General features: G+C 42.8%; 1 protein-coding gene across 1 annotated transcript in view; it reads right to left on the reverse strand.

Moving 5' to 3' along the window:
- The window catches only part of col24a1 (collagen type XXIV alpha 1 chain), a 147,252-nt gene that overhangs the window by 75,684 nt on the left and 45,963 nt on the right, over positions 1 to 25,605 (reverse strand). Inside the window, exons 6-14 of the mRNA XM_084067805.1 lie at positions 19,462 to 19,515; positions 15,494 to 15,547; positions 11,577 to 11,621; positions 10,118 to 10,171; positions 9,323 to 9,367; positions 6,035 to 6,088; positions 4,533 to 4,577; positions 2,195 to 2,248; positions 691 to 735 (exon numbers count right to left, since the gene is read on the reverse strand). Of these exons, the coding sequence (XP_083923931.1) occupies positions 691 to 735; positions 2,195 to 2,248; positions 4,533 to 4,577; positions 6,035 to 6,088; positions 9,323 to 9,367; positions 10,118 to 10,171; positions 11,577 to 11,621; positions 15,494 to 15,547; positions 19,462 to 19,515 (450 nt within the window). The remainder of the gene's footprint in view (positions 1 to 690; positions 736 to 2,194; positions 2,249 to 4,532; positions 4,578 to 6,034; positions 6,089 to 9,322; positions 9,368 to 10,117; positions 10,172 to 11,576; positions 11,622 to 15,493; positions 15,548 to 19,461; positions 19,516 to 25,605) is intronic.

Genomic DNA, 25,605 nt, shown 5'->3' on the forward strand with positions numbered 1-25,605 from the left:
TGGCAGCATGCGCTACAAGAGGTAAAGAATATACTGCTGCCATGAAAAACTAATGTATCTGGCTTCAGCCCTGCACACAGTCTGTCCAAGAAGCATTTGGCAGCCTGTTTATTCCCATTCATCAGGCGTGGAGGAGCGGATCAATTCCTCCCATGCATCATCGAAAAACCTAATCTAACCAACAGAAGAGAAGCCGAAGCAGACAGACTGAGATGAATGGACAGACAGGCAGACAGAAGTGAGACAAACAGACAAAGGGGCAGGAAGGGAGATGGACACCAATCAGACAGATACGCAACGAGGTAGACAAATACAGGGAGGTGTGCAGGCACCAGGCAGGTGGCCAAATAAAAGATTGACATATCAGTGAGTATGATGTGCATTGGCTTGAAAATGTGTCAGGTACTTAAACATGGCGACATCTTTGTTTGATCTCATTACACTTTTAAACCCATCTTAGAGTTCAAAGCCTACAAGTGTCAACATCGAACTTTGCCAGTTCAGTAGGAGCCAGGAACTATGGATTCATATGCATGGTGCTATATGATATGCACTACACCATGGGATCGGGCGAAAGGACTAAATTACATCTGCAATGTATGACACAAAATACACCAAAGACTTCAATGAGCAACTGAGACTCTTTCAACACGCCATTTATTACAATTATGAGAAATGATTGATACTCACCCTCAGACCAGGGAAACCACCGATGCCAGTCCCACCAACAGGCCCCTGTGAAACATCACAGCAACATCCTAAGTACACAGGGCAGGACACTTAAAGTACAGCAAGGATTCCCCTCCCTAAGGCTTCTACACACTGAAAGAATCTATAATAGACATATGAAAAATTAATTTCCTATTTGCATAGCACAGAGCTAGTCAATAAATCCCAGTAACTGTCATTTGCAAAGCCTCACCTCGAATGGACTGAATTTGACATGCAATCAATGATATTTAGTGATAATTTTGAGATTCCACAAACCCCCATCAAATGAATGGAACCCATCACACTGGCAAAGGAACCACCTAAGTCTCACAGAGAGTATAGGAAAAGTAGGTATTAATACCACCCTCACAAGCACCAACATGGCGATATTATTATGTCTCTCTTCATAATGGCCACATAATACATACTACTGAATTGATGCAGTGCAGTGTGAATTGCAGGGCCTAATGCGAACTATTCTTGTTTTCAATCAGCAGCAATTCTATATTTAACTGTCGCTGGATCAAACAGAATCCTAAACCTGACATGACGTCTATCTCAGCATACTTTACTGGCCAATAAAGACTGCTGGACTGACTAAACTCTGTCCAAGTTTGTCATCCCAATCTTAATAGATTACGTATCGTTTCAGCACCGGTTTCAAAATGTTACAGAACTCTTCGAGCTAGTATGATAAAGTGAGGACATGGCTGAGAAATGAGAGATGAGAGAGAGAGAGAGAGAGAGAGAGAGAGAGAGAGAGAGAGAGAGAGAGAGAGAGAGAGAGCAGCATTATCAAGAGACATAGACACAAAGACAGAAAGAGTTCAGAGTTTGGTACAGATGTGCCATGTGTGTTCTCTGTAGTTCCCTAGAGTATTTTGGCTGGCATACCATAGTGCACATATGCGCTTAATTTAGATTAGGGGTTTCCTCTAGTATTGGCAGTGGCACAGCACTTAAAGAGTGGAGAATAATCTAGCTAGGCAAGACTACACGAGAAGCGGAGAGAGTCGATCAAGCTGGATTAAAGGGTGATTTATATAGCATATCTACAAACTCACAAGGCATCGCACTGCAACGCGTTGTGAGCTTGTACATCAGGCATAAGTCCTCAGCTTCACTCTTTGCTTCTGTGCAGTCTCCTTGATGGAACAGTGAGAAGAATGGACACATGACAGTGAATGGGAAGGGACAGGATGAGGAGGAGGAGTGGAAATAGGGTTGTTGGTCGGCTATTTTCAAATAGCCGGTGTATATAGTGTTAAAGTGGTTAAAAATGATTTTGATGTTATATTAACTCATTTGGCTGGGGACCCCCTTGAACCTTCTAAACTTTGGAGGGTTCAGCAGGTGTCCTATAGAGTACTAAAGGACACCTGCTGGAGGTTCCCACACCCCACTTTGAAAACCCCTGGCGTAGAGGGGGGAATAAAAAGGCGAGGAGAGAGAAGAAGAAGATGAGGACCATTTTATTTCTTACCTCATTGCCGTCAGGACCGGCTGGCCCCCTCTCCCCAGCAGCACCAACAACACCCTGCGGATAACACAAATGATACGCACCTTTAACTAAACATACCGTATTAGCTTTGTAAACAGGTCCAGGAAGGGTGTTTCAGTATGAATAGAAGCATAGGGGAGGAATCTATGATTTCAGAAACACTGTCTTTAGACAGCTTCAGTCAGTTTGGACATTTTCAAGGAATTCCCCTGAAACGTAGCTTATCCTTTTTTTTTTCAAATCCCCGTCAGGATAACATGTGTTCGGTCCTCTGTGTGTGTGTGTGTGTGTGTGTGTGTGTGTGTGTGTGTGTGTGTGTGTGTGTGTGTGTGTGTGTGTGTGTGTGTGTGTGTGTGTGTGTGTGTGTGTGACTTTCCGCAGCTAATCTCATATACTTCTAGGCCGATCAGGGCTATAATTGTTGAGCACTGCACGCTGACAGCTACTGCATGTAATTGTATTTAATCTATAACCAAAGAGCAATAGTCCCTACAAGATATGGGATATGCCTCCCACCAGGCTAGCCATATACAATGCTCCTGTCCCTCATATTTATGGTATTTATGTCATTGACCGGAACTAGCCAATCATATACATGCACCAGATAAAAAAATGGGAGATCCGGGCACTCAGAGTTAAAAGAAGGAGCAGCCTTTACTAAACCGACATGTTTCGACCACGCTCTGTTTTCGTCAGGGCTAAAAGTCCTTTTTAGCCCTGACAAAGACAGAACATGTTGAAGAAACATGTTGGTTTAATAAAGGCTGCTCCTTATTTTAACTCTGAGTGCCCGGATCTCCCATTTCTTATCTGATGTCTTATCCCGTTTGATCCAGGAGGACCTTTTACCATTTTAACTTTGTTGACTTTTTTGCGTCTCCGGTGAGCACCTGGTTGTCTTGTTCTCTCTGCCATATACATGCACGTTGGGCAATGCTAGTTGGTGTCTGATTAATACCAATACTATACTGTACATTTATAAATGTGAAAACATACCCTAAAACCAAATCACTAAAGTCTTAATGTCCGCACACATCCAACTCAGTCTGAGCAGTCTTTAGCCCCTTTCACAGAGTTTAGAGAGTGTCAGACACCAATACCAATATAGCCTAAGACATGAAATCACAGACAGTATAGTTGCCGAATGAGCATGCTGGATTTGAAAATAACATGTTTTGGGTAATGGGAATGGGACATCCTGGGAGGAATAAAGTAGAGACGATGTACAAGTGGTAATCACATGCTACGCTACTCTTTCATGGCTTTAGGGAGACATTTAACTGCATACATCGCTATTATTATTAGCGAATGCCTCCTGGTGGAGGCATGTGGTTTACTGAGCGCACCTATCTAGCTAAGAATACATTTTTATCAACATGCTGTGGAGCCGATAGAGGTCTAAGCTTGTGAGATTAAAGATCATCCAGCTTTACAGACACTGGATTAAAAACCATATATAAATATTTTATATATATATATATATATATATATATATATATATATATATATATATATATATATATATATATATATAGGCAGAGGGGAGGATCAAACAGAATCTATATCTGTGAGCACATGAGAGCAGTGCAAATAATGTGATGGATTTGCTGGTGAGGTCTGAGAGGTTAAGGACATGAAGACAGATGGTTCTGGAGTGCATGTACGTTCTTACTTGACACGGTTAAGAAACAGGGGGGGCAGTACAGTATGAGTTGGATGTTTGTAGAGCAGCAGTAGAAGGTGGGTGGCAACAGAAAGTTCTTTGAAAATGTGGATGAGTCCTCTCTGGCAGCGTTTAGAGATAACAGTGGGGTTGTTGAGAAGCTCACATCTCCAATGCGTTCGGTCGCATGCTGTCCGCAACTGTTTGGATCCTCTGGAAGAGTTACGTATAATATTGTCTTTGCTCTGTCAGTAATGTTTGACTCTTGGCACCGCATGCTGTTGTATTAGCACATTTACAGCGCACACAGCATACAGATGAGGCTCTCTTTGATGTCCGGGGGGCTTCCTGTGTGTAAAGTATTACTTTTCTTTTTAAGAGAACCTGATGTACACGTTTATGTGTTGCATAACACGCTCTGACCAGTATGTCCTTCCCCTAACACTCTGTTCGGTCATGTGCACAACTGATGCACTCCAGATGAGCCCAAATGGGCAATCACACCTGCAACTTCCCCCTCCCCCAACCCGCCATAGTAAATTACTCTCCAACCACAAATTGGACCCGAGTTATTGATAGATGCTGACGGTATATTGTATGCTTCCTTGCTTCTGTGTTGGAAGATCTCAACTTTCAATGTGATGACAATATTATTACCTGTCTTCCTTTGTGACCAGGCTTTCCGACAGGACCAGGAATGCCCTAGGAAAGGAACCAAAAAGGATTAGGAGAAAACATAACAAAACAGTCACGTGTTGAAGTGTGCTTCTGTTGAGTAAGTGGTTTACTGACAGGGCGGGAGAGTCAGAAGGATCTTTCATTTATCTATTTATTTAATAATTTATTTGTTTGTGTGTGTGTTTGTTTTTGTTTGTTTGTTCGTTTTTTTTTGTGTCAAAAGGCAAGTGGGCAGCCCACCACCTTCTTTGAATTGTAACGTTCTTTCAGTAGTACAGCAGCAATTGGACATGGAGAAAGAAATATGCTGGCATGGCGTCAAACATGAATGGTTTCCCAGGCAAGTGTCCAGTCAATATTCACCAGGGCACATCATGCCAAGAGACTGCTCTATTAGAGAAATACAGACTGGGATCTTCTTGCGAGAGCAAGGATTTAACTGTGATGTCATTCAGTCTTTGCCTCGTGGAAAATGGATACTTTCCTTATAGCTTATGTAACCACTTGAACCCAAGAGTCCCTATTCTGCGGCAAACATTCTGCAAAAATAGAAGATCTACAAGCTCACAATACATTGCAATGCGATGCATTGTGAGCTTGTATATTGGCAATTTTCGGCTTAGAGATTTGGTGTAGAGGGAAAAAGGAGTGGGGGGCAGTATAGACCCCTGGGGGACTCCAGTGAGGTCTAAGTGGTTAAGTGTATCTAGCTACTGTTGAGGTTTTTGTCTCCGCCAGGCCGAAGGCATGGTGGAGAGTATGTTTTGCTTTGATTTCCTTTGGTTCCACCAAGCTAACATTGGTCAAGCTTCACGTGACACGTGACAATATGTTGAAAGGGTGTGCTTTGATTGGCTAGCGAGACGCATGACGAAATACATACCTATAAATAGGTGAATCACTTCGAAACATTGCATTGCATGTTTCGAAGTGACATCAGTGCCATCAGCCAAGCTAACATTTAGTCAGGAGATATTAGCAGAAAAAGTTCCAATCTTGGAATAAATTCCTTACCAAAAATCCTCACCAATGTGGGTCTGCTGGCGGAGACTTGTGCTCCGAGGAGCACATTTTCTAGTTAATACATGTTTTAGATTATTCCCACCAAGCACCTTTTACTTTTGCATAATTTGCTACAAAATCGAATAACAAAATGAATGGCCCATGACTGAATGGATGTACGGGTACGTTATTGACAAAGGTCTGCAAGCATTTAGTGACTCCGAATCTGAAAAGATCTCTTGCACAATTTATATTGGAAGAGAGCCGAGTGCAACATGCTGATGACAGCTAAATGATAAAAGCAACATTTTGAAAAGAGCTGGCATTTGCCAAATCTAACATAATAGATATACTTTAGCACAGTTAGCAGAGATACAAAATACACATGAGATTAATGATAATTTGTCCAAAGATAATATTAAACCTTAGTACTGTCAAGACAAGAGGCTTTCAGACATAATTAAAACAAAATCACTTACTCTCTCTCCTTCCAGCCCCGGTGGCCCAGCTACACCAGGAGGTCCAATGAAACCCTGGAAGACAGTAGCAAAACAAAAAAAGAAATTGTATAATAGAGGACTGTGTATGTATAATGCACATTTTTGGTTGTCATTGTGTTTGTTATCAATGTTACAGATTCTCCATAAATGTACTTAACCCATTTAGACCGGGAAAGTATCTGTGTCATTTTTAGATTTCTTTGGGCTATTCAAAAAATAGCAGATATACAAGCTCATGATGAGCTTATGGATCTACACATATTTTTTTTTAATCGTGAAAATGTGTGCAAATCTTTTAATATATATATTTTTTATGCAAACATTTGTTCCAGGGACCCCCCAAAAGCAATGATTTGAGTTACAAATAACGTTCGCTTAAAAAGATATATTCAAAGATTTGCACAAATTTTCATATTTTTTTTTAAATAGCAGATCTACAAGTTCATAGCACGGCATTCGGTGCCGTGCTATGAACTTGTACATCTGCTATTTTTTAATCGCCCAAAGAAATCTAAAAATGACAGAGATGTGTCCCCTGGATTGAATGGGTTAATTGAACTACTCTGCATTTGATTAAAGCTCCCGGCAACCACACGTCTCAAGCTGTTGTGTGTAAACAACAATCCAAGAGTACCTTGGCCAAATTGAGTGGTTACACAAGGGCTGAGAATGAAATACATTGTGTATGAGCACATGTGTACTGTAGGTACAAACAGTACTGTACTGCACAACCTCACTAATCTGAAGCCCATCACAACGGAGGGTGCTAAGATCAGTGACATGTTATGAGCAAACCACTGACAAATTGTTATAAGTGCATTATAATGCATTATGAATGTGTTTATAATGCATTATATACCCAACCTTCCAATACATTGGTACCCACTTGTTAATACTTTTCACTGGTTCAATATTAATAAAACCCAAACACACTGACCCACACACTGTCATTTTCAGAAATGTTCAAATCTAGCAAAAATAGCATATCTATCAAGCATCGCATTGCAAAGCATTGTGAGCTTGTAGATTGGCTATTTTCACTAGTTTTGCATGACACTCTTGTACAAAGTAGGGCATTAATTAACAGCAAAAAAAAAAACAGCGACAGCGACTATATGGCACTGCACTGTGCCCCATTTTCCTTCTCTAGCATGTCTTCTTCTACCTTTTTCTTCTGTGTGTATAGCGATTATCAATGTATTATTATGTGAACCAACAGGGACCTACAGTATAATGTGCCACATGGCATGCTTCAGTGCACCAGAAATATGTAGGGATTTAGATGTTAAGCCCATCAAAGCTTTGCAGGACAGTGAGTTATGGACGGCCTGCTTCTCAGGTGGCTATTGTAACTGGAACTGTATGAAGTATACTGGTCAGCACGCTCATGGTCCGGTGTATCCCTTTCTTGTCTGTCTGGGCTGAGCGCTCTCTCTTTTGGGCTTACCCACCATAGATCATGTCTTATCTTAATGCATATGGTTGTGCATATGTCTCTGTCTCATTCTCTCCCTCCCTCCAACATGCAGTAACCTTGTCCGGTCTCCCTGTCATTTGGTGCACAATAAAACGCTCAGTGTTGATTTAACACAGAGGATTTTGCTGCGTGGTGTTTTGCGTAATAGCTGCATGAACCAGGGATGTTTCAACAAGCCATTTAAGTCATGACCAAGAAAGTAATTAACCAAATTAACCCTATTCTGGGCATGTCATAATACGTGAACTTTCAGTGAAAATAGCTGATCTACAATTAGATCAGCTATTTTGTCGGCAAAGAGAGTTTTTCGTTCAGAGAGAACGAAAGTGCCAAGTATAGACCCCTGGTGCACCTCGGTCAACAAAGTATATACAGGGTGTAATTGGCTAGTAGAAGACTATTCCATTACCAACCTCAATGAACGAGAAACCAAAAGTCCATTTGGGAAAATAAAACAAAGATCAAATGTTGTTCAGCTTTGCGTCTGTATCTACAAAGAGGGATGGATATGTAACGGTGGGCAATTTAAAACAGCGTTTTAGGGAATTATTAAGACCATAGATTAATTGTCCCAAGCAATACAGTAAAAAGGTGGAAAAGTTTTATCCAGCTAGGACAGCCCCAAAGTTGAGACAATCATGGTAGATATTTAAAAGTTACTTCTGGTTACTCTTCAGTGATAGTCAACACAGTTGCCAGTGAAAACCTTGCTGCACCGTGCAGCATGTTGCTAGCACTTGTCTCTGTGAAAGCTTGTACCAACTTTTGCTCTGTGGCCAGAATACAAACAGTTGTAATTGAAATGGTGTGTAGAAAGAAGCCACGCAGCCACAAATTGGTAGTGCCAGTGCGAGTCTTGGCATTTCAATTGCATTTCTTGGCATTTCAATCCCTATCCAAAGAGCGTGAATGCTATTCTGGCTGCATTTTCAACCTTGTGAGAATTAAAGAAAGAAAGAGCGAAATCTGGGGGGAAACACATGGATAGCAGTCAAGAATAGCAACAGGTTGACTTCCATGTTTAGGTTTCCTGTACAGGGGTAATAAAATCCCTGACAACAAATAGACAGGGAATGGTTGAATTGATTTCAAATCAGTGACAAATATGTTTTATCATATTGTATGATTAAAAAAATGTTTTTACCACACAAACCCTTGCGCAACTAATTCTGGGGTGAACATTCGGGGAAGATGTTTGGTGTGGAGGAAAAAGGGGGCCTAGTATAGACCCCTGGGGGACTCCGGGCAACTAAGTATTGTGTTTAAGTGGTCAAGCAACACTTCTAATCCAGGTACTTGACTACACATTTACAAGCTCTCCCCAGCTCACTCATTCGCTTGTCTCTTTCTTTCACACTTCTTTCTTTGTGACTCAGTAATCAAGATTTTCCTTTCGTTGCAAACCCTCCCCTATAACTCCCTTTTTCTCTCTGGCTCACTTGCCCAAATCCCCCCCTTTGTACTCCTCTCTCCTATATTTGTCTCCCCTCCCCTGTTCCTCTCTCTCTCTGTTCTACGGTTCTTGTGGCATGCCTGCTTCCTGAGGAATGAGCCACGATGAGCGGTGCCAGACAGCCTTGTTGAGAGACAACACAGACCCTGGACCAGCCCCGCGAGGAGCCTCGCAGCTCCCATCAGCAGGTATGTGAGAAACGCAACTCAGATCCCAGGACAGTCCCTCCGGAGCAGGGGGCTATGGGCCTGACACTGTCCTAATCCTTTCAGGAAATGAAGTATTCACTCTGGCGCTGCCGAGGGCAGACAAGACGCAGGGAGCAAGCTGTACTTACACGGACACCTTTAGGCCCCGGGTTACCTTCTGGCCCAGCCAAGCCCTGCAACAAAGGAGAGACTTGGGTGAGGAGGGGGGTATTGTCACAGTATGCACAGTCTCCGCGGCGGTCATATTTCACATGGGGGGGGGGGGGAATCTAAACACATCAGTCAGACAGAGCTGTCAGTTTGGTCTGATAAGAGAGATACAGTAGGTTTGACTGACAGACAACTAAGAGAAAACACATGCTGTTCATACTCTTGAGAAGCAATGTTATACTTCCTGGTTTGCATCGCTTTGGAATGCACACCGTTGCAGCATTCCAAAGTGTTCACAATTCATCATCACAAAATCTGTCATAATTGCATGGCACACTTTGGTCAATGTTGCGTCCTATTATAAACATAAGGTGATGGGAGTACAAAGAAGGGTTGTCTATTAATTCTGTCATTATTGTGGGGAACAGTACTTTCTTTAAGGAACTATGTTAGAGGTGGTTTCACCACAAGCCACTGAGGCCAGTTCTTTTCAGGTCTAGATATGAGAAGATCACGAGCATGTTTTAATTTCAGCTTGAGTCCAAGAACTGAATTAAATGTATTTACTACCCCCCTGGACTACTCCTTGACGTGATATTGGAATGTGGGCAGAACGAAGATGAAGGACTTTTTCCCCACTGCTCATTTTCAGTATGAAATGATAACAACACTGTGCTTCTATTTGGATATTTCTTTGAGGCATTCTGAGTGCAGCGGTCAAGAAAAACCCAAGAGGATGGATGGAGGAGTCGGAAGCGTATTTTTCACTGCACCTGCCTGCCAGGGTAACCTGCCGCCCCGGCCTCCCCCGGAGGTCCTGGCACGCCCTGAAACACAGAGAGAGAGAGAGAGAGACAATGGAAGGAGGGTTAAAGAGGGGGAGAGAGGGGGGGTAGAGAAAGAGGGAGAGAGAGAAAGAGAGAGACATGAGTGGAGAAAGATGAGATGGATAGATAAAGTGAAAGAGGAGGAACACAGAACTTTTCCAGTGTTGCCAACTGAGGAATAAAACAAGCAGTGTTCCCACCCTCGTCTAGTTACTGTGCCAGCTGTGCCCTCACCCCTTGCTTACTCCACTGTCCAACACTATTAAATACTATATGCCAATTGTATTGTATTGTTGTACATAGATTACTTAATTATTAATTATTAAGTGATTATTAACTATGTCATGGAAACTATCATTATTGCTAGCAAATGCATGCACACAGAGCTGTTGTGTTACAATGAAAATACCATCGTGACTCCTGTTGTGTTGAACACACCAGCTTTTCAAATGTCAAAAATGTTTAAAAAAAAAGAAATCCCATGATGCAGCAGAGAGCCTCTCTGTTCACTGTAGTTGTCTGATCACATCATGGAGACAGACCTGGCACTGAAGTGATGCCAACACCTTGCAAGACATTAATTGCCTGTTTTCTTCTAAGCCTATACACTTTGGTGCATTTGGACATGGACATGTGTAGAAGGCTAGTGTTACGGGGCGTGTTAATTGCTAGCATTTTGATGAGGTGAAGAGTTTTTTTCCATCACAGAGAGGGGGATAAACGGAGGATAAAAGCAACCACTGACTGGAGGGGACAGCTGAGACACTGAGGTAATTGGCTGCTGACACACAATCCACAGCTGTGTGTGTGAGTGTGTGTGCGTCCGTGCATGTGTGCTTGCTTGCTTGCATGCATAAGTGAGTGAGTGAGTGAGTGAGTGAGCGAGCGAGTCAGTGAGTGAGTGAGTGAGTGAGTGAGTGAGTGAGTCAGTGAGTGAGCGAGTGAGTCAGTGAGTGAGTGAGTGAGTGAGTGAGTTGTGACCCGGCGTGCATTGCTTAATTTGTGCTCCATGGTACGACGGTGTTGTGCAAACGAATATAGAGGATCTACAGTACATGCTCATAACGCGCAGTGCATTGTGAGCTTGTAGTTTGGCTATTTTCGGTGTGACGCTGCCGTACAACAGCAAAGATGTATAAACTGGGCTAAGTTGTGTCTGGTTGTAGACTTTGGTGGTTTTAATGCTCCTCATCAGTGCTAATGACAAGGGATGGAGTCTGGCAAAGTGGATATAACAGAAACACGCACACGCACACACACACACACACACACACACACACACACACACACACACACACACACACACACACACACACACACACAGTCACACACACACACACACATTATTCTTATATTACGCTTATATTACACTTATTACACATTACTCTCATGCAACAGTACTCACTTGCTCTCCTGGTAGGCCCAGTGGTCCTGGATAGCCCTTGAGACCCTTCAAAATAAAGAAAAACTCAATTATATGAACTGAAGTATATTTAAAGGACCACTCCACCCATTCACAATCTTTTCAACCTGTCTTCACAAATGTTCATTTTTAGATGGTTTAATTTCTACTTGGACGAGTCGAGGGCTATGGACAGTTCATATACCTGCCTACCAGTGACATCATCGGTAGGCAGGTACGTATGTATGGTAATTTCATACCTGCCTACCAATATTTGTATTTATTTTTTTCTATTTCAGCATGCTAACATTCCAGGAAGAGAAAGACTGTACTTTCTATCATCTTGGAATCCCCATCGATGAAGTTATTGGTAGGCAGGTTTCTGAACTGTCCAAAGCCCACCAATGAGACACAGAACGAGTAGCAGACCATAGACGTAGATCTTATAATAAGCATTAGCAAGGACCAATTCTATGAAGATAAGGTTGAAAATGGTTGGTGGTCCTTTAATGTAAAGATTACAGCAGCTGCAAAAATTCTGGTTGATATACTTCATTAAGAACAACATAGGTCAAAGTGAATAAGATGCATAAGATGCAACCATATTGTTTTCTAAGAAATAAAAGGAATACAAGTTTTTTATTAGCACCTCTAGGTCTCCCATAGGGCTTTTCTACTTGAATTCCGTATCACTTCAATTTCACTGCGGTAAGTGCACCCGTAACCGTGTGGTTGTGTGTGTGTGTGTGTGTGTGTGTGTGCGTGTGCACGTAAGTGTGCGTGTGCGTGTGCTAATACAGTATTTTCAGCATGAAGTCGTGCAGAAACCAGACACTTGAGTTGTCTAGTGATCTAGGAACAATCTGCTACTTCGTTCCTGCAGTCAGCAGCCTGATGGCACCAAAGGTCCGAGGTTACAGTGAATGACCCTTGACTTGGTGTGGTCTGGGCCTGGGCTGACTAATTCAGACTACATGTATGTGCGACTATGTATGTGTGACTGAGGGTCAAAGATAACTACTGTATAAGCATATAGTTTTATTTTCTAGTTCTGTTCTTTCCCAAGGTGGGAAGGGATGTGGTTCAATTAGCATACACATTCACGGACAGAAATACAGTACATACCCACAAAGTACACTTCTTTACAATAGGGGTGTGCCGATATATCGTCCCGCGATATATCGCGATACGTTTTCGCGACGATATGTATCGTTTTGGAAAAAAAAAATATCGTTTTTGAATTTCTTTTTTTTTTTTTTTTTACAATCATAATAATCAGGCATGCAAACGGCCCCGAAGTGAAAAGAGTGACAACATGTTTTTTTTTCGGGTCAGGTGTCATACTATTTGGATTCAAAACGGCTATTGTAGCTGAAAAGCTACAAGTTTGCATGTCTGAATAATGCAAAAACAGAATTATTTGTTTGCATTTTCTTTTTTTCTCCTCCATATATTTTCATAATAAAAAAAGTGCGCATCGTATCGTATCGAAATCGTATCGAAGTTGTGAGCCAAATATCGTATCGTATCGTTTCGTGAAATTAGTGTATCGGCACACCCCTACTTTACAACCAAGTGGACATTGATATTTATCTCAAAATAGACCATACTTAATGGCTACAATTGATCTGAAGCTTCATATACGTTACAATATCAAAGAATATTAAACCAGTGGTGTTAAGTAATCAAGGTTAACCTCCACATTCTAGTATTACTAATAATAAAATACTACAGTAACAAGCAAGTGGCAGATTCTCGGTCTAGATTCATTCAAATTCTGCTCTGATTTAATGAACAAAGAGTTCAAAACTAAAACTAAAATGACATAATTACAACATTATTTTGAAATTAAGATTAGAACAACAGATTAAATTAAATAAAAGTTGGATTTTTCTTTGACGGGAAAGTTGGCACACCACAACCCACAGTTTTGTTTGTACAGCCAAACCCTGCACTTAGTTAAATAAGCACTTATTCTTTGTGAAATAAACCACATTTATTGTTTGTTAAATGTGAATTTTTCTTCACTTAAGATCTTTTGTTTTCCCCTCTTTGACGTGATTATCAACAACAGATGTTTACAGCCTCCGAGTCATAAGGTCAGGGCCAGGTCAGTGTCTTTTTGGGACAGCACGCAAACCTATTTGAACGGGACCGTTGAGTCCGAGACCACTTCCGAGGTTGTGACATGTGAACCTTCACACTCAATAAAAGGCCCACTTGGGGGTAAAGAGCTTAGGCCCCAAGTCAGTCATTTCCTCTGAAAATACTTGGCGGGGGCACAGTTCATGTGCTGGGTATATTAGGTTCAGCTACTGCAAACACTGAGATGGCCTCCTGGGAGGCAAGGTGAGGGCCAGGTATGTGAAGACCAGACCCAGAGATTCAATAGGAGGCTACATATAGTGAGCTACAGTGCCATGCAGACACACAGTCGTCTATGGGCATTGACACATGGGTTTCCTTAAGAGGCCATACACACAAGTCTCAAATATACACTGATACTCAACACAAGGCTTCTATTACTCCCAAGTAGCAGACTACATATTCAAAGGACAATTGTCAGCTTGGTAGGAGAAGAAAAGCTGCAATAGAGGTCTTTGTGTGTTTTCTGTGTGTGTGTGCGCGACTGCGCGTGCGTGCGTGCGTGTGTGTGTGTGTGTGTGTTATTGTGTGTGTGTATGTGTGTGTGTGTGTGTGTGTGTGTGTGTGTGTGTGTGTGTGTGTGTGTGTGTGTGTGTGTGTGTGTGTGTGTGTGTGTTATCGTGTGTGTATGTGTGTGTGTGTGTGTGTGTGTGTGTGTGTGTGTGTGTGTGTGTGTGTGTGTGTGTGTGTGTGTGTGTGTGTGTGTGTGTGTGTGTGTGTGTGTGTGTGTGTGTGTGTGTGTGTGTGTGTGTGTGTGTGTGTTATTGTGTGTATGTGTGCGCCTGAAATTCTTCCTTTGGTGTGGTATGTACATTTTCTCAAGTGAGGTGGCAGAGGATATTGTGCCTGTCATTGAAGCCCTGACCCCTAGCCAGAGTGCCTTTCCTCTTTAGGATGACCCTTGGCCCTGCAGCCTATCAGGTTCAGACCAGGCAGACGCCTGTCCAAAGACACTGGCTCCCTTGGACACGACACATCCTAAACCGCCTGTCAGGCCTTTGGACAGACAGAGATAGAAGTGATATATTGCCATATATTGCCCCCAAAACCAACATCTTGAGAGATGAATAGCACTTTGAATAGTACTGGATCTATATTGCACTTTGAAAGCATCAGCACTTTTTTTTGTATACCCATGTTGTCTGTTCTCTCTAAGGATAAGGATAATTCCTTTAACAGGTCGTTCATGAAAGTCCTTGCGGTCTTGTTTCCAATGAGAACCTGTGAGCAATTAGGGGTTAAGAGTCTTGCTCAGGGACAAATTTCATTTCATCGACACATATGCTGGCATGGCCTGGAATCAAACCTGGGGCAACCAGGGCCTCTGGTTCCCTAGGCTGGCTCACTAGCCACTCAGCTATGTGACCACCCCATTTTTAATCTACTTTTTAATGTTATTTTTTTAACGGCTTTGCCTCTTATTAATGTGTCTATTGTTTTTAAATGTGAAGCACCATGAGTTTAGGAGAACAGAACAGTATTTTGCTCCCCTGTATGCCTAACAATAAAAACTGATTCCAATTCTGAGAACCAGAAATAGAAGAAGATTGACTGCGGGTGTATATTTCTCAATAATGACCTTGCATATATACTGTACTGAAAAATACAGGTAAGGGACTAAATCTTAAGTCTTCACATCTTTACCGTGCATGGATGTACATACTATATACAGCTATAGTTGGAAATTGGAAGCCCCAATTGCAACTGGTTTGTCACAGATTGTTTCGTGAGGCCTTTGGTTAAAACAACCAGCAGGTTAACAGGTTGAAACTTACCAGCGGTCCTGCAAATCCATCTGGACCCGGCAAACCTGATGGACCACGTTCACCCTGGAAAACCAACAGATGAGAGAACAATCATATGACATTTACAGGAAAGTTGGAGAAAACACACTGCCATTAGCACAAAGAGAGAAGATAGGTGGGATGAAAAACGTTACAACAAACCAACATTTATGCAGCATAGAGTACCAAAGTCCTGACGTCACTACCGCTGTCTGGAGTCATTCTTTTACATTGGAAATGTAAATTGGAAAGCATGGCGATTTTTTCAGGTACTGTATTTGACGTTTATGATATCAAGTTTAATTTGGAAGATCAATTGAGAAAAAAAAAGTCTTACTCTTTGGATAAATTCGTACTTTTTCACCGTCAGTGAGCTTCATATCCACAATGAGTAAAATCGCACGGCTGATTTGTTTATTTTTGGAACACAGTTCTTGACGCAATATTAAATTCCCTTATGGGATTTCCAATATAAATATTACTCTGTGACCCTAGGGGGATAGCGACCTCTATTGTCATGATGTCAGACAGCAGGAGATGGTTGACAGAAGCTTAACTATGCACGATCATCGAAAACAGAATTAGCGCTACACGTTGAACTTAAAGCTCCAATCTGAAAGTTTGATGTCATACCCAGGATTCTCCCGTGTGGAAGACCTAACATCTACCACACATCCAAGAGACAATCCCTGCTTGGCCCGGGAAGATATTACGATAATGAGCTCCAGGCAGTATTACTTTTTAACCAGTAGGTGTGCTACTCGACACCAGGGTCTAAATAGTCTTGTGCAGCCAGACGATTCCAGATCTCTATCTACTGATATATGTCTGGGGACATCTGAATTCAATGTATGGTTCGTTGGTGCAAACAAACCTGTAGGCCTGACCTCTAGTAGTCTAATAGTCGACTAATTAGTCGAGGGGTAGGATATACATCATGATTTATTGGGAGAAACCAATAGTATATGTTAAACTAGAGTTTCGGGGGGCTACGCCCCCCTCAACCCCAGCCGCGCACGGGGCCCAGCGTGGCCGCGTGTATATTGGGGTACTCAAATTGCTGGAGTAAAACTGTGGAAAAGTTAAAAAAAAAAAAAAAAAAATTGAAAAAAATATATTTTTGATGTTTGAGGGGGACCCCCGCGGACCCCCTGCTGGTCGACGGACCCCCTGTGGAGTGTTGGGACGCGCGGGGACCCCCCTGGAACATGGCGGACCCCTTCGGTGTTTTTTTTTTTTTCATGAAGGTGGTTGCTTGTTTCTGGCGCTTGTTTTTAGAGAACCTGGCATGCCAACCTGAACTTGGCAACCCGACTGACATCAGTGACGTGTCCTTGGTATTTGTACTTCCGGGTTGCATAATGATGACATCACTGTCGAGTCCTTTGGTGTCATGAAGCTAGAGGTTGGTTTGTTTACCAGATTAGCCTGGGCAACGTGCTGTGCTGTGGCCGTCGCTGTTTGTTTTTGTGTTTGGGATGAACATGGCACGTGAAGGACGGACATATTGTGATCGAGACATGAGTGAAGTGAAAGTAACGGCCTGGGTGGAACAAAGGAGGTACGTAAGAAGGGGGGGGGGGGGGTTGAAGCAAAGGAGCTGCGTGTGTGTTGGTGTGGAGGAGATGGGCAGAGTGCAATGGCGGCCGCTCGTGTTGTTTCGGCGAAACCCGTCGCCGTTCGGTGTCGGTGGTGTGCACGGTAAACGGTACGAAAGTGATTCACCTTCCGTTTTGTCCGACATTTGGTGAGTAGAATTAATTATGTTGCGCGGTGGAAAAGGTGTAGTGAGCAATGAGATGTCCCCTACGCGACGCGTAAATTCAGCGCGGCCGCTGTGGCGAGTCAGTTGGCGACATGTGGTCTGGCGGTGCGTTGTTTATTCGATAACAGAGCTGTGGGGTGTCCTCACCGAGGGTGCGGAAGTCGGTCGCCATTTATATAGTTAGATGAGACACTAAGCACTCCTACAGCCCAAATGGAATGTTCCTCTATTGCATAACATATTTTTTGCTTGATTTGACTGATAGATTGGCAGTCGAATCAGACTGATTCGACTGCCAATCTTAGTCGAATCATGAACAAAAAAAAAGTGCAAAATAGGGCAGAAGGTGGAAAAGCGCTGTTCTACTTCAGATAAAGTCTAATGTTGACATTAATGAGATCTTGTGCAAGTGACTTCTAATTGAAAACAGATGCCTAGTAATATTTAGCTATTATGAAAATCTGATAAGGAGGGAGGTGAGGCGGTAAAGAGAGATGACGAAGACGATTGCTGCTGGCAGACTTGCGCAGAGACAGACAAACATGGTGGAAGAAAGCTGTCCAAAAGAGGAAGTGTTCCTGACAGCTACCCATCTATCTGCAATAATATGTAGACAACAGGGATGTATAAATTGGATCAGCCTCAACACACAGTTTGGCTGTAATTAACCCCAAATCTGGCTACAATGCAAAAATTTGATAACTGCAATGAACATCCCATGACACATTGTTTTCTCTCAGAATCAGGAGGAATGGTGATTTGGCTCTTTCTGTATTATGATTGGATGTAGGAGAAAGAGACTCTGGTGTTAAGCTTGATTTATCCTTCGTTGCGTGCTAATGTCATGCCGAAAATAGCCAACCTATAAGCTCACAAAGCATCGTGCTGCAACGTGTTGTGAGCTTGTAGGTCAATTATTTTTGGCGCACAAAACCGGCACGCAAAAAAGTATAAATCAAGTCTAAGTGAAGACAGACAGATTTGTGAAAATCAAGTTAAGTCCGTATGGCAGGAAGAGGGGATTGGAAAATGAGCAGCCGCTGAAAAATGAATGAAAAGGCCTGAGGACAGACACAAAGTAAATCTGTGGTAGAAAATAAAAGTAATAAATGCACTTCCATTAAAAGAGAACTGCTCTTTTGTCTTTATAAACACTTTGTAATCCATGTTTATTGAGTACATAATCATGCAATCCATTTCATGCCTCTAATTATATATTTAGTTATGACACGCACATGCACGCACGCACGCACGCACGCACGCACGCACGCACGCACACACACACACACACACACACACACACACACACACACACACACACACACACACACACTGTGCACGCACGCACACGCGCGCGCACACACACACACACACACACACACACACACACACACACACACACACACACACACACACACACACACACACACACACACACACACACACACACACACACACACACACACACACACACACACACACACACACACGCACACGCAAGCGCGTGCACAAACTTCCTGAGTCCCAGTGAGGAGAAAGATAGCAGTCAACAGGAGGGAAATTGTTTGTGATGATTGATCCAAACAGAGGGAGTAGCAGGGTTAGTCAAGGTAAAAAAAAGTCACATGACAGGTATCAGTGTCTAAAGAGTGATGGAGAGATGAGATTAAGTGAGGGTCAAAAGAGAGAGGCGTTGAAAGAAAGAGAGTCTGATAGGTAAATATAGACAGACAGATCCAAATACAGAGAATGAGAGACAGAGAGACACCAAGAGAGAGAGAGAGAGAGAGAGAGAGAGAGAGAGAGAGAGAGAGAGAGAGAGAGAGAGAGAGAGAGAGAGAGAGAGAGAGAAAGGGTGAGAGAAAGAGCTAGGGGACTGAGAGAGAGAGAGAGAGAGAGAGAGAGAGAGAGAGAGAGAGAGAGAGAGAGAGAGAGAGAGAGAGAGAGAGAGAGAGAGGACACAGAGAGAGGGTGAGAGAAATAGGGACAGATAGAGAGAGAGAGCGAGAGAGAGAGAGAGAGAGAGGACACAGAGAGACACTGAAGAGTGAAAGTTACGGTAAGGCAAAGTTTATAAAGCACGTTTCAAAACACGTGTTAGAAGAATGTACAAAGAATAAAATAATAAAAACAGGGTAAAACAATAGACAGTAAAAGCTACAGAGAGAGAGATGGATACAGTACATTACATTACCTTCTCTCCTTTTGGAGCCTGGCCTGGTGATAATCCTGGGTCTCCTTTAAAACCCTGTCATGGACGCAGAGAGAAACATGGGTCAGGATGCGAACCAGCCTACGATGCATCATGTTAAACCCGTAGGCGCTACAGCTAGCGCGCCATGCGAACCAGCCTACGATGCATCATGTTAAACCCGTAGGCGCTACAGCTAGCGCGCCCCCTCATAAATCAGCCATTTATTAATTTTCTTGCCGTCAACAACTTTACAAACAATATCTCTTTATTTCCTTTCAAAATCATAACAAAATAACCAAGAACTGATGTTCTGACACAATGTAAGGGGTTTTGTTTCTGTTTTAGTTTATACAGTACCATGTGCTGAATCCATTAAATACAAATTGAAGCCCACACACTCCACCATTACAACTAGTATCTGAGGTCACAACCCATTTCCCACACTTTCCTCTGAGGACTTTAAGGAAGGAGGCTCATGTTTTCTCATAACAGAAAGTGACAGTTGTGGAAAGCACCATTCACACTGGGTAAGATTTGCAGACTTTGAGAATGTGTGGGCCGAGATCTGCTGGTTTTGGAGAAATCACTTGGCCTTTCTGAGTGATCTCTGCTGTTCATCCTTGACTTAGGGCTGTCACGGCTTTCTGCCAGTCTGAATAGCTTTACGTCAACTGTGAAGGAACCCCCATGTGACATATTGACATAGGTGAAGGTGAGGACTTTTCCTTAAGCTGCTCTGTCAACTCACATTGACTCACTCGGAAAAGAATGGAGAACTGAGAAGCAAAACTTACCACTAATACTGTAAAGCCATACATTCTGGTAAGTTTTGTACTTAACACAAAGGTTAAAACCTTTGAAACAGCAAGAGGCCCCCCCACCCATTTTTAACATAAGCTTTTTGAACATAGCTATGACGCTCCAATGTATTCTCCACACATGCAACCACACACCAACACACGCATGTTCTAGTTACCGTAATACCATTGATCTTCCAGTATAAATGGCACTACATACATCAGCACTTCCAAAATCCCCATGCCTTTATGTCTAATTGACTGATCTAGAATTTATGACAATATCCAACATCCGACATTTCTAAAGCGACCACATTTTGCTCTGTGAGAAAATGACACTTAGCAATGATGTAAAAATGTCTCTGAGGTTTCTGACTTCATCCAAATTGTTTGTCAGCCGACACCACATGTGATCCCAAGGGGCAGAGAACAAGTCCAACAGTCTGCCAATGTGAGCCATGTAAAGTACCTTACCATGGAACATCAATATGACATTTCAGCTCTCAGACGCCTCAAGACATTTTTAGCCTACAACTTGAGTTGGGTAAAAGCTAGATCTGAATGCATTTCTGAAACCAATAAAACTCTAGAATCCCACTGGCTAGCCCTATAAGAATCTAACAGTATTGTCTATCCCACAAGACGGGTTCAAAACAAAACCCTAACTGAATTCCTATATAACGTTTGTGGCTAGCGTATCTGTATACAGTATGCTACGTCAGCCGAGCATTGGGTTCCACTTTGTATGCATTGTAGTTCTCCCGAGAATATTGGACTCTGTGACGCACAATTTCCCCAGAAAAACTATTCCACTGATTTGCAGGCGCCACAGAGTAAGTACGAGAAATTTATATTTATTCTGTTCCAGCCAAGCATAAATTATGAAGGTCTAATCCTTAGTTAGGTTTTAGTTTGCTTAAAAGGAAGTGTTTCTGGAAACGTAGAACTGTCTTTTCCACCTTTTTTTTAGCTGGAAAATATATATTGTTGACTAAAACATCTATTAAATCACGGCATGTAAATGTTTTCATTCAAAATCCTAATACATTTTCTGTGGCCTACTGGCAGTGTGCACAAGAGATTTGGCGCTGATCGGTCGAACGATTTGCAAGATTATCCCCAGACCATCAGACACACAGACGACCCACTTGATGGCTAGACTCCTGTAGAACCACACCGTAAAAAACAACCGTTGTCCCATGATGATGTTCTGCTAATTGTCACAACACTGGGTTCCTTGCTATGGCTCAGCTGCAACAAGAGGAACCCGCGGCAAAAGAAATCAACAGAATTTGCTGCTTGTCTTACATTATAGCATATTGGTGTGATAAGCCTGACTTCCAGATAGGTCATGTGAAGCTGAAACCAAGGGTTCATGTTGATACTCTCTTCTCAGTTGCTGTCCATCAGTGTTTGATTACCTGCTGTTAACAGGTATTACTTGCTTGGATTTTCAGCATCACATTTCAATGGCTTTGACTGATGGTCATTCAGGCATGCACCAGCTCAGGGTGGGGAGGCAGAAATCCCACAATAACAAACTAATGACAATGAGACAAACCAAGGTTGCTTTCTGTTTGAAAAGTGTCAACGGGACATGGCTCAGATTGAAAAGTCCTTTCGGGTCCCTCGAGCACAGTGTCATAACATTTCAGTCTGTGCTTAAAACACATGTCACCTATGCCTTTTCAGCTCAACACCAGAGACCTAAAACACAGCTCTGCTTGTTGATTTATTCACTGGATTTCACAATATGATAGAACAGGGGATATGTGGCCAAACGGAGACAAAGAGTTCTCTCTATCCTGTCCCACCTCCACACTGGGTTTGGGGTCTGAGGATGACTCATCGACAGATCACAGTGGTATTATAACCAATGATTGTGTGTGTGTCTGTTTGAGTGAGAGAGAGAGAGAGAGAGAGAGAGAGAGAGAGAGAGAGAGAGAGAGAGAGAGAGAGAGAGAGAGAGAGAGAGAGAGAGAGAGAGAGAGAGAGAGAGAGAGAGTGTGTGTGTGTGTGTGTGTGTGTGTGTGTGTGTGTGTGTGTGTGTGTGTGTGTGTGTGTGTGTCTCTGTGTGTGTGTGTGTGTGTGTGTGTGTGTGTGTGTGTGTGTGTGTGTGTGTGTGTGTGTGTGTGTGTGTGTGTGTGTGTGTGTGTGTGTGTGTGTGCATGAGTGTATGCATGTGTGTCTGCGTGCGTGCATGGGTGTGCGTGTGCGTGTGCGTGTGCGTGTGCGTGTGCGTGTGCGTGTGGGTGTGCGTGTGTCGGTGTGCGCGCGTGCATGCATGTGCGTTTGTGTGTGTGTGTGTGTGTGTGTGTGTGTGTGTGTGTGTGTGTGTGTGCGTGCGTGCATGCCACATGACAGCAAATTGGGAACTCTCAACCAGCCTCACAAAGAGTCCCAGCAAGTTCAAAGGTCACACCAGAACACATCCATCCATCTCCCAGTGGTCTGTTTGACTAATCAGAGAGGAGAACTAGACATTCCTCTCTTTATGTGTGCCACAAGGTGGGCGGAGAGATCCCAACAAAAAAATAGTGCTACATAAAGTGCTCTGTTCTTTAGCTGTAGGACCAAACAAGTCCATGATGTATAACATTCAAATATGTGAGAAAGACTAGGGAAAGGTGGGAGGCAACAGAACTCATCCTTTGTTTTCTGCTGACATATTGAAGACAGTCATTCAGAGTTTTCGGCTTAGCCATTTCCCCCTGATTGCAGGGTGTGTGTGGCAACTATGTGGTTGCCAGTTTGTCCCACAGCTACCACAGACGGACGGCATGGCACGGCCCACATCCTGGTTTGACTGTGTCAACATCTCCTCTACATCTGGTCACATCTGGTGGACACAATTGATCAAAAACCACAACTGCTTGTATTTAAATTTCATCATCTAACTATTTATTTGCTTTGGACACCCACTTTCTGTGGGGACAGTTAGTTCTGTGATCAATCGTTGAAGAGCCATGTTAGGTTCAAAACTGGAAATCAAATCTCCTGGGAGCAAGTGTGCATGTGGCTGCTTTTCTGGCTTTTTCTGGCAAACAACCGCACAGCAGATACCCCGCTAATCTCAATGGCACACTGCCCAACGTGCCCACCTACACAGTACATTATGCGTCTGTGTCTGGATTAAACACACATGCAGCCACTCTGAGCAGCTATCACCAGCTTCTTTATTAAGGGACTTACTTCTTCTCTGCCAGGTTAATGCATGCCATTTGTTGAGCAATTTAATCCAAAGCAGTCCTGTGAAAGCATCCAATTTTAGTGTGGGTGGCCCAAGGGGAAGAACATTGGCCTAATACTGTAGCAGGTCCCTCTATAAAGTGCCACTTAATGCAAAGAGCCATCAATGAATGCTTGTTAGTAACCAGAAACAGCTGGGGTTTGGGCTATTTTCTTAATACCTAAATTTAGTTCCAAGAAGTAAAACAAGACTCCCTGGAGGCCAAAGAAAGTTAAAGACACTTTAGCTTTTTTTAGATGAGTGGTTTGGAGCTGCTGAGTGAAATTGTATGTCAAGTTAGCATCAAATAATCTGTTGGACTTCATTCGGCATGAGTTCATGCATTTATATTCATACATAGTTTATTGGCAGATAAATAGGCAGTTTATTCTGCTCACATCTGCACGTCAAGGGACATCTAGCATGACATTTCATGTCAGTCCTCGTAGAGTTAATTGAACAAGTTCCTCACAGCAAACACTGGATATCCACATCACTGAAGACTGGGAGGTACATACTGACCAAATTGTGAGGAAGGCACAGCGATTATCTCAGGTGAATGAAGAAGTTTGGTATGGGCTATACTGTAGGTACTGTAACAACGAGGCTGCATTACTGCCTGGTATGAGAACTGTACTGACCATAACACATTGACTGCCATTGACGTCCGTAGAAGTAATTTCAAATCCAACGCTTGACTGCCATTGACTTCCATAGACGTCATTTGGTGTTTTCAGGGATTACGATAGAGGGCGCTCTTCCGCAACCTGTGACTGATCCTGGGACTCCCGAAGAAGAATACACCCAGAATTCACATGATCGAGGGTGCGTTCGTATACAGTACAGCACTGAGCGCACTCGCCAATACAAACTAATAGGCGAACGCACCCCTAAACAAATTCCAGCCCGATTTATAAAAATACATTTACCTCTGATTTCTTTTCCCAGATTGCGTTGTTGGTGAAAACAAGCCATATTCAACTGCCGATAACTACAATACAATTTTTCTTTTCCAGATGATAGAAGAGACCGTCGTCCTCCCCCACAGACATCTGTTGTTTACATCTTCTTTGGAAAACAAATTCTGTGGGTCTCGGAAGATTAGTAAAAACGCCAACGGTGGCGGATGAATGAATGAATTCATTCCTGGCAGTCAATGTGTTAACCACAAAGCAATGCAGAAGGTTGTGCGGACAGTCGAGCACATCAGGGAATGTGAGCCTCCCTCCATCCAGGACATATGCAATGGATGTTGTGTCAGCAAAACTCGCAGGCTTATCGAAGATTCTAGAACCCCAACCACTTACGTTCTCAAATGCTAACGAGGTTAAGTGGCTTCACAGCCTCAGAGTTACTGGCAGTAGAGTGCTAAATAGCTTCTTTCCCCAGACAATTAGGCAAACGAACACCAACGAACGCCAGGAAAAAGAAAAATATGCTTTGAAAAAGCTAATCAATGTAGCTGTGTGTGGATTAACAAGTTAATGTTATTATTTGTTGATGTCAATAAAATCCTGAACTATACCCACTGCTGCGTGTGCAGCTGATTTTCCAGTCTGCTCCTCATAAAGTTAGCCTTCTCTTTCTATGTTACATAATGGTTGAAAAGGGTAGCTGGTTCAAACCTGGGGTTGTTCAACAAGCTCCTGAGCCCTGCGGCTACCATCTATGTTTCTTCAGTAAAAGAAAAAAAGGTAGTGGGCGGGGGGGGGGGGGGGGTCTCTTGCTGTTTCAAAAGTTTATATGATGTTTTCAGTTGATGGAGAGTGGAACAATGTGGGTCCAAGCCACGTGCTCATACTATGTATCATGTATTATAGCTCCAATAAAAACCAAACTGTGGGACAAAGGCATAAAAATACCTTAAATATCTGTAACTACTCAATAGGATTACATGCCTTACCCTCCAGATATCCAGGCATCCCATTCAATATGTTGCGGTTTCCGTGTACAGTATAACATCCACAGTAAAGCACAAATATACAGTACATGAAGGGAATTTCAAAGGACCTGGTGGGAAGGTGTGTTCTATTTACTGCAGCCTGTTACCTCTGATATAGAACCATGCTGCAGAATACTGTAGTCAAATCATGTCATTAGCTTGCAGCATTGTAACTT

Source organism: Gymnoscopelus microlampas (genome assembly GCF_963454915.1).
Source record: "Gymnoscopelus microlampas genome assembly, chromosome: 9".
Taxonomy (NCBI): domain Eukaryota; kingdom Metazoa; phylum Chordata; class Actinopteri; order Myctophiformes; family Myctophidae; genus Gymnoscopelus; species Gymnoscopelus microlampas.